Source organism: Pangasianodon hypophthalmus, chromosome 12, assembly GCF_027358585.1.
Source record: "Pangasianodon hypophthalmus isolate fPanHyp1 chromosome 12, fPanHyp1.pri, whole genome shotgun sequence".
Lineage (NCBI taxonomy): Eukaryota > Metazoa > Chordata > Actinopteri > Siluriformes > Pangasiidae > Pangasianodon > Pangasianodon hypophthalmus.
Window position 1 is genome coordinate 14,410,232 of NC_069721.1, and position 10,423 is coordinate 14,420,654.

General features: G+C 40.9%; 1 protein-coding gene across 16 annotated transcripts in view; it reads right to left on the bottom strand.

The window, feature by feature from the left end:
- Positions 1-9,495, bottom strand: part of camk2g1 (calcium/calmodulin-dependent protein kinase (CaM kinase) II gamma 1) — a 60,912-nt gene extending 51,417 nt beyond the window's left edge. For 8 of the 16 annotated variants that reach the window (XM_026915413.3, XM_026915409.3, XM_026915414.3 and 5 more), the window contains exons 1-2: positions 9,278-9,493; positions 7,341-7,435 (exon numbers count right to left, since the gene is read on the bottom strand). In XM_026915413.3, coding sequence (XP_026771214.1) covers positions 7,341-7,435; positions 9,278-9,342 — 160 coding nt within the window. In that variant the 5' untranslated portion in view covers positions 9,343-9,493. Of the gene's footprint in view, positions 1-7,340; positions 7,436-9,277 lie in introns of all 16 variants that reach the window. The other 8 variants (XM_026915408.3, XM_026915407.3, XM_026915401.3 and 5 more) reach the window with 3 other exon arrangements.
- Between the last annotated feature and the right edge of the window lie 928 nt (positions 9,496-10,423).

Below are 10,423 nucleotides of genomic sequence, written 5' to 3' on the forward strand. Positions count from 1 at the left end.
ACCAGATAAAGAGAAACAGAAGGAAAACAACAAGGTAAGAGTAATGGCTGGAGAAAAAATAAGAAAAAAAGGGACAAAGAAAAAAAAAGGAGAGAGAGAAAGACAAAGAAGCTGTGCCTGGGCCAGGAGAGCGCTGTATTAGCTGACATTTCATAAACATCAGAGCCCAGCGTGCGTTGAGCGATGGGCCAAAGTGTTTACTAAGTGTTACTGGAAGCCTGGGGTGATTTATACAGCCCTGTAGACAACACACACACACACACACACACACACACACACACACACACACAGTTAAACAGAAAGGCCAACGTCAAATAACACAACAGAGAGCTGGTCCAATATTTATACAGAAGAGCCTGAAGTGTTGAGGGAGGGTGTGTCATGCATGTGAGAATTAGGCATGACAAACACTTACGCTGGAGCCATAAAGGTTCAGTCATAAAGTCCTGCCTGCTGCATGTGCAGCTAAATTATTTATTTTAACTCAAGTAAGAAGTGTGATGATTATTCATCTCCTACTCAGCTGAGACGGCACACGAACTAAACCTGCACCTCCACTTAATCTGACAGTGTGTTTAGGCAGAACTCTATCAGTCCCATCTGCATGTCAGGGCTTGTGTACGTGTACGTATACTTGCATGCGTATGAAGCCTGTCCTTAGGCGGGTCTTAAGAGTAGCCAATGACTCACTGGCGCCCAGAGAGCCTCCAAACAAAGTTCATGTGTATCCTGAACCGTGCAGATAAGAGGAGAAAAATATTGTCAACATGATTTATGGATATGAAATTCTAGTCTTACCTTAACATTCCTGCTCACTTTTTCTGTAAACAGAGCGCTGAAATCGTGCATGGGTTTGTCTTACTGTCATTCTCTGACCACAGTTACGTAACAGTTGGTCAAAACACAAAGTGAACTTCACTCCATTTCATTAAAATTGAATCAGGGCTAATATTATCCTGCATTATAATCTGCCATTTTCATCTTATTGTAGCCTATATCTTCACCACCTGATTAAAGCACAGTTATATGCATGACAGATGTCAATATTTTAAACCGATAAAACGTCTGTTTCCTTAGTCATTCCATTCAAAACTGCTCTGCGAAGGCCAGCTTATGTTTCTTGCTTTGCACATCCATCTGTTTCACTTGCCATCTCTCATTGTGTGCTAGCAGTGGGTGGCATGGGGAAAAAATTTAGAGCTTAAAATGATCACTGTAAAATGATCATTATATAATCACAGTATAATGTTATGAAACTGTGTATAAACCAGCAGTGACTGAAACCAACTGATATTTCAGCAAGTAACAAAACAAAAGATCACATTTATATTCATATTTAAATCCAATCTCATTTAAAACATACAGAAAAGTATAAAAAGTCAAAGCAATTGAAGGAAAAAAAAAAGAAACTGAAGTTTGCTGTTTTGCAAACCACTCTAGCATTGGATGAACGCTACTTCATCATTACTGGGTTTTAAAATAAATAGCGCATTTCAGTGTTACAATAAAAAGAACTAGCGTGTTTTGCATTGTTTGATCAGCATTAACATCTCCTTCACACATGGCTCAAGCAAGTCCAACAATTCTGAAATCATGCAATAATTTATCCAAACCTGTTCCATATTTAAAAATCACCACAGACCAATGCATGATCCAAAGACAACATTGTGGAGTGACGCAATTGTGCAGTTGAACGGATTTCTATTTCTGAATGAAATGCATCTTTTCTTGCCACATTGTTTACAACACATTTATAATTAAATACTTTTATAATTCATTTATTGTCTACCTTTGCCAGACATCTGTATGTTCTAATAACTGGCACTGAGTGTCATTAAAAGTGATTATTTACGCTAATGATACTGGCACTAGCCATTACAGTTAAGAAAAGATTTAAGAGAAGAAAAGTTACTGAAAGAGAGACAGTGTGCGTTTTTTCAGGTGCTGTGCAACGTCATGCTGTGCGCTCATCACATGCAACCAGTGTGGACACTGCAACAGAAAAACCACTGTTCTCTGTTTTATTTTCAGTTCTTCACTTCGTTTCATTGCATTCTGTGTGGATGATGTGTAATACCTTGTTTTCTCACGTGAAGGTGTTTGGACAAAACCAAAACCTTAAGAAGAATTACAACAGGTATACAGGATCAACCATCATATCCCCACTTTGTGCGTTTGTGACAATCGCTTTGTGCGTTTGTGACAATCAGCGATTCCCACCTCCCTACTCTCACTCAGGTGCGTAATTGCACAGCTCTGCCTTCCCCAGGCTTAGACCCACCATCCGCTACCTGTACACTTATTTAAGTGCTGCAGTCAGAAAACTAAGCAAATTCAATTTCATTTGGCAAATTCCAGCTTATATCTTGATTTTAACCTAGGTATCATTACACAGGATAACTAATGCGTAAGAGAGGGTCTGCAGTTTGGGAAAGAGAGAGAGAGAGAGAGAGAGAACCTGGGAAGGAAGGGTGGAGAAGAAAGATGCAATCGATTCAAATTTCACAAAAAAGGCACAGAATGGAGTCACCCAGAACAAAGTATTTAAAAGAGCCACATTGGAAATGAGTGTAGTGCCCATTTCAAAAAAACAACACTCCTCAAAAACTGGCATAGAATCATTCCACTTTCTCACCAATAGGACATGTAGTCTGTCTGTAGTCTGGTCTTATTAGCACCCTTTTTTGATACTCTATACCAGCAAATGAGAGGGAACAAAAGCAGGTAGCTAACTGAAGAGACTCTCTAATCCATGCTGTGAATATGATAAAGAACTAATCATGCAAACTGAAGGTTCAGTATGGTTATTCACTGTTTCCCACTGCATAAAGCTACTCACGAAAGTAGGAGGAGTTCTCTAGAGGTTCCAGAGAACCCACACAATGCTAGTGTTAGCAGTAAACATTAACAACTGTAGCAGGAATGGAGGAGCTGGTTTCAGCCCCTTCATTCATTCACACATTTCTACTGGCAAATTGCTGCAGAGAAGACTTTTTTTTTTTTTAAAGTGGCATGGTCTGTCCTTTCGAACACACAGGAGCTTGTTCAGAAGGAATCATAACTCGGGCTTAAATTAGTATTTTGTTTTATGTTTCTATTGCACTCAATGTTCTCCCATTACTACTGAGGACTGCTGTATAGTCCAGTCCATTAGACCACATGTCAGCCAAATATTGGTGTGCACTATTTCTAGCTCCACCCATATGTCTCTGTATGGTCCTCTTGGTGACTAAATAGTACCCAAATGCAGCATGGGTTGCTTAGTTACTTATTGTACTTAGTTACAGCACAAATCACTTAGAAAATGGAAATAATGTCAAAATGAGGGGTCACAGATTTGTAACTGCTGTCCCATGCAATAGTGCACTGCCCAGTACAAAGCACTACAAGATGCCTTGGTGGTTTTCTAAACAAGCAAAACACAAGCTAATGACGATATCGAAAACATTCAGTCTTGAATGGGTCTCGTGCATACAGAAATGTCTGCGTTGGTTTGATCTGCCTCCGTGTTGCACAAATTGGCTTAGTGTAGTGAAACTAGCTGCACTACTGAAGCACAGCAAAGGTTGCAGAAAAGAGTTAACTTAATAAAGAGGCCTGGAAAAGCATGGTGAGTGGATTTGGTGGAGGATATCTACAAAAACTGTACCAACTGTGGCATACCAAGTGCCCAAAAATGAAACTGAGTTTAAGCTATCAAACTTAATATTTGCTTACTGACAGATGTCTGGATACCAAAGAACATCCAGTTTAAAAAAAAAAAAAAAAAAAAAAAAAAAAACTACTGCTACCTCTACTCTCACTACATAAACAGAAATATCACTGAAATATCACTAAAGCAACCAAAGCAACCACTGAAATCAGAAGAAACAGTGGTATGAATGTGTGTGCATAATATATACATTTACATCATTCTCTCTACAGACGTGCAGCGTTATTTCTGCAAGACCTGGACTGAAACAGGATAAGTTATAGATCAATAATGCTACGAGGCCTATGTTATGTGACTGGGACTCCCTTTACATTACACAGGACCTCCTTTAACCACCTCCATCTTTCATTTCATTTCAGTGATTTACACATCTTGTAGGAAAGACAAAAAACAAGTGCAAAACAAGAGACTGTTCTTTGGGATACCCAGAGTCTTAGTCAGACACAATTAAATAAGTGGATTAACCTCAATACACAGCGATCCTTACACAAATAGATAGAGGGTGGGATGGACATATATGAAAGAGCAAAAAGAGCCAGAAAATAGTATTTCAAAGAAATAATGTAAAATAATGAACAAACCAGTGTTTTTAAATTACACTGAAAGAAATGAGAGTCACTCAATCAATCATACATATAAATACACACACACACACATATATATATATATATATATATATATATATATATATATATATATATATATATATATATATATTCCAAACTTGGAATTTGGAGGCCAAGTCAACACCTTGAACTCTTTGTCATGTTCCTCAAACCATTCCTGAACAATTTTTGCAGCGTGGCAGGGCGCATTATCCTGCTGAAAGAGGTCAGTGCCATTAGGGAATACCGTTGCCATGAAGGGGAGTACTTGTTCTGTAACTATGTTTAGGTAGGTGGTACATGTCAAAGTCACATCCACATGAATGCCAGGACCCAAGGTTTCCCAGCAGAACATTGCCCAGAGCATCACACTGCCTCCACTGGCTTGCCTTCTTCCCATAGTGCATCCTGGTGCCATCTCTTCCCCAGGTAAGCGATGCACACGCACCCCACTGTCGACATGATGTAAAAGAAAACGTAATTCATCAGACCAGGCCACCTTCTTTCATTGCTCCATGGACCAGCTCTGATGCTCATATGTCCAATGTAGGCACTTTTGGCAGTGAACAGGGGTCAGCATGGGCAATCTGACCGGTCTGCAGCTACGCAGCCCCATGTGCACTGCACTGTGTGTTCTGACACCTTTCTATCACATTCAGCACTAAGTTTTTCAGCAATTTGTGCTACAGTAGCTCTTCTGTGGGATCAGACCAGACGGGCTAGCCTTCACTCCCCATGCGCATCAGTGAGCCTTGGGAGCCCATCATCCTGTCACCAGTTCTTCTCCTTGAACCACTTTTGGTAGGTACTAACCACTGTATACCAGGAACACCCCACATGGCCTGCCATTTTGGAGATGCTCTGACCCAGTTGTCTAGCCATCACAATTTGGCCCTTGACAAAGTCACTCAGATCCTTACACTTGCCCATTTTTCCTACTTCCAACATCTCAACTTGGAGAAATGACTGTTCGCTTGCTGCCTAATATATCCCACCCCTTGACAAGTGCCATTGTAACAAGATAATCAATGTTATTCACTTCACCTGTAAGTGGTTTTAACATTATGGCTGATCAGTGTATACTGTAGCACCATCTCTGAAGTGTGAGAAGAGCCGGAAATGGTTCATTTAAACAGCACGCATAGGACATCTTAAGGCAGATCCTGTAGCTAACCATTTACACTCATGCACCAGCAAAGATAATGAACAGGGCAGAGTGGGACACACAGACAGATGGTTCAATTACAAGGGCATAAAACAATTAAGTCACAGGAATCTTTTCTTACACCCAGGACAACTGTTAAAGGGCACAGAACCACATTCAAATGGAAATGCATCTCTGTACACAACTGCATACTTACTATGAATAAATGGGTCTACAAACCTGCAGTGCATATCTTCCCCCCACTGCTCCTGGTCTCCAGCTACCCGTCCCCCGCTCAGCTAGTCTTGTCTTCCTTGTCTATGCCAGCCAATCAAAAACGGCTCTAGGAAAACGGTTGCCTAGCTACTGCAACAAGCTCTAGGTCAACCCATCCAATCACTGGGTCATTACAGTTCCACACGACATCTTTCAGCTAAATCCTTCAGTGTCTGAGGATGAAAAAGAGGAGCAGAGGAAGGGGGGGAAGCATTGCACAAATAACTATTTTTAGGGACTAGAGAGTATTCAGAGCATTGATCCACTTTTCACATAAGCACTAACCACATAAAAATCACAGAAAGTGGGTATGCAGGAAAAAAAGGACATTCAAACCATGTCAGATAGGCACTAGATAACCGAGCAGAATGCTATGGAATGGTCCCTGGCTGAAATGTCGTTTTCCCATACGACCAGTCAGGGCTTTCAGTCATGCCCTCTTGCTCAGCTAATAGTGCGGCTGCAGTACGGTCCTCCGTAGCAGCCCTTAATTGGTCCGACTGCCGGAGAAAAGCAGCTCATCAAAGACAGAGGCCGAGTCCCAGATGAGGCACTTACACTCCGTACGGTGAGCCACTTTTCCCATTAACTGAATGAAAAATTCCTGTTTGGCAGAATGAATAAGAGTGAAAGGGTATTTAAGAGGTAGGTACTTCCTTACCCACTGCCAAAATATTTAATGTACACGTCCAAAAGCGCTGAGGCACAAGCAAAAAGGTCTTGAGAGGCCATGGTACAACAACTTATTTCTCATTTCAGAATAATTTGATTATGAAATATGATTTAGGTCTGTAACCGGCTGAACAAGCCTTTATTAATCAGTATGTAAAACGTTACCCTAAGAACTGAAAAGTTCTCCCAGTTGCTTCAAGCTTGTCAAATTGATGAATGCGTTATAATGTACTTAGTTAGGTATTTTTATATCCTCGCACATCAACAGTGTGTGAACGCAACAGCACTGACCACTAACACTTCCTCCAAGCACTTGAAGTAAACTTTATCTCTTATTTCTTTATTAATAAGCATGAGCTTATGTCTAGGGAATAAACCTCCATCCCCAAATAGCTTGCTTTCTCTCACCTCCTTTTTGTGCTACAGCAATCAAAATCAGACTGTTTCTGAAATAAAACTTTTGCACCAACACACATTATTTAGAAACACTCAGGCACACAAAGCAGGCATAGAACGCGCACGGCGTATTTCCACGTGACACTCACTCACTCACTCACTCACACAGCACACTTTCAGGAATCAAATATCACCGTCACCACGCTACTCGTTTATTTCACTCCGCATTCCATTTGTTGCCCCAGAAAACCATGACCTGGCTGGAACTGGAACTTGTGTCTCCCTGTCAAACACGTACCGCAGCACTGCTGTGTGCCCTACAACACCTGGAGCTGCACAGAAGGCAGTCAGACGGCCTCTTTCTAAAGAGCACGCTCTTTTATTAATGACATGTAATCCCAGGAGACGGCCAACATGCCAGATCTTCTGCCTCCCCTCGCTCACAGAAGTAAAAAAGAAAAGAAGCTTTACTAGCATGCCGTAGCCAGATGACGTCACTCGAGTTTACGCCGAGAGGGCCACCGTCGAACCTTACCTCTGGCTGTCAATTTCTTCGTGTTGATTATTTTAGCAGCATATTCCTGGCCTGTAGACTTCTTCACACATCTGCGCACCACGGAAAAGGCACCCCTGGGAAAAAAAAAAGGACAATGTGATATCACACATGCAGCATGCTGAATGGTACTGATGCAATGCACAGAATGGCTGTCAATCATGTGTCACATAGAGGCAGGACCATGACAAATGCAGGATGGGAAGCCACTCAACTCTACTACTATTTATACAAAGAGCTGTGCAGTGGGTACGACTGTCAGATACATACAAGATATCACAAAGAGACATCATCTGCTCATCCAAAAAGTGAGATGTAACTAATAAAATTAATTATATCGTAGATTAAGCAGAAAACTGTATAATGCAGAATTTATCTGACAAGTTACCAAGACCATTTTGAGACTTCTCTCATTATTTTGAGAACAACCATGAGCCATTGCAAAAATTTTGAAATGCCTACTCTCTTTAAAAAAAAGTAAAATATAGGACCTTTCATGTTTCTCTGTTTGTCCAAATCTAGAGGAAATCTAGAGAAAATGTTCATAGTAGAAGCCCACATCAGTGTTTCCTGTCAGAAAGGGTTTAAAACTACATCCTTTCAGCAACCTTTACAAAGAACCTCCTTTTTTCTGAGTGTACAGACACATGCAGGAGAGATTCAGTCACTGAAAACAGGTGTCATGACTAGATAGCTTCTGATCAAATAACTGAACTGTAGATGAGATGAAAATGTTTCCATCCTTAATGCTGATATGTGAAATGAATTGTCTGACACATACATGATATCATAAATGTACGAATTAATGAATTCCTAAAAAGGCATCACCGTTTGCGTAAGTAGCTTTTTAAAGCCCACTATAAAAGCAAAATAAATAAACAAATAAATTACATAAAGATAATGAGAAGTGGGTTGTAAATGCTCTAAATAATTAGGACGCTAACTTAACTACTCGCCTACTAGTAGCCTACTGGATGGCAACCTTACCTCTGACTTTTTAGCAATACATATTAAAATGCATATTACTATCTACCTGTTCATCACCCAAGCAAGTTTCCTACTCCACTGCAGTCGTGCCATTTGCACGTCGGAAAAGCCTGGTCAACCTATTTACTCTCTGGAACACGGTGCATTTTGTTTTTGTTATTTTTTTAATATATAAAAATCAGGTCAAGCTAAGTGCGTTTTTTATTGTCATTCCTCGATATAACTCATATACACCGCCATGCCATGAAATCTTCAGGATCTTCAGGCTCATGGCGAACATAACGCAGCTGTATAAAATGCAAACTACAAGACAGAGCAAAACTGACAATAAATACACAGAACGCATAAAAAGATGGGCAAAGAGACTTGTGCAAGGGATCAGTATTACAGTTTGGTGTCACCAAAATGGCTTTGGTGGCTTGTGCGTTTGAAATGGTCGATTGATACAAGGATACCGGGATACCGCGATATTTTTAGACGAGGCGATCATACCGTGCAAATGTCATATCGTGCCACCTCTAGCCGACATGCATTTAAACAGGCGCTCGCGCACTCTGAGAAGAGGTTTATTTTTCTAGCTCAACTGCTGTAGCACAAATCAAACAGCTTCCTGGCACACTGAGGCTCTGTTACAGTGTTTCATCACAGCCTAGCTGTCATTAACGTGCACCAAACCCAAGTGAGCAACCACAAGCAAATGTAAGCCGTAAGTCGAAGGCGTAAACACGCCGAAACGCTGCCGGGTTCACCGCTATCTGATCAAACCTTTCCCACGGCTTGAACCTGGAGAGCAACGTGCTGCGCTTCCACCGAGCTTCACGAGTAGTTCCGAGTCGTTTCCTCGCCTGTCAGCGTCTAGCTAAAACAATGGGATTACACGTACAGGGGAGTTAAGTTGCGCCGAAGGCACAGAAAGTACCCGAGCCACTTACTTCCCGAGCTCCTCGTAAAGCTGGTAATCTTCCGTAAACCTGGTGGAGGTGACAATTGTAGCCATGTTGTGCGGGGAGGGGGTGTCGCCGAGCGCTTCTCTGACCGCTGTGTTCGCGTTTCAGGAGGAGATCCTCTGAATTTCATGTGTTCAGACAGAAAGGGAGGGCGCCAGAAAGAGAGAGAGTGTGAGAGAGTGAGAGAGAGAGAGAGAGAGAGGGTTGGTTGGTGGAGCTGGAAGGGAAATCACGCGACATCTCGCGAGACTTCATCCAAGCCCGCAAAGTCATGATGATGCGTAAAGGCGTGCGTTCAGACTATTTTCACTAAAATGTTGAAGAAACCATGCTTTTCAGTTGCTTTTAAAAAGGAAGTGAGGCACTATCTTGAATCAGTCTTGCCCTCATAAGGGAGTGTACTTTTTTCATGTCTTTGTGTAATAATGTTTATTCCCCCTAGTCATTTTATTTGTTAAACTGTTTATACATGTTTATAGTGTTTTTGTATGTTACATAATAAAAAAAATACTTTTTATTTTTTTACATAAACATACATGATAGGTTCATCATAATTAATATGAATATATTAATCAAGATATATATATACAGTTTGAAAGGGGGCAGGAGTGCACCATAGGGGTGGCATCTGATGATGTATAGGCTGCAATTCATACTAAATGGCTGCATAGTGGCATTACTGTCCTGGCTTCAGGTAATTAGTTCCCTAATATTCAACAGATTTGGTTAAAATAACTAGGACACTACAACAACATGAGTTAGATGTAATTCATTAGGTCTTGTTTCCTGTAAGTATGTGCCATGTTGAAAAGAAATTCATATTTCATCTTTGTAAGCGTTATTTTTTTTTTTATAAACGCCTTTTAATGAAAGCCTACTTTAAGGAAATGACAGACAGAAAAGACAGGTCATGTGATGATTCAGTTTGCAAGAAAGGGCTCGTAGACAGGTTCTGCAACATAGTTATGGCTTTGCCTATGTATAATCACCCTTATCGCATTGCCTTCAATTCCACTGAGAGTAAAGTTTGTGTAAATATTCCTCCTCAACGGCTTGATAATCTTATAACATATTATCTGCAGAGGTGGCACAGTGGTGCACTAGGGATCATTGCTAACCTCACAGCTCCAG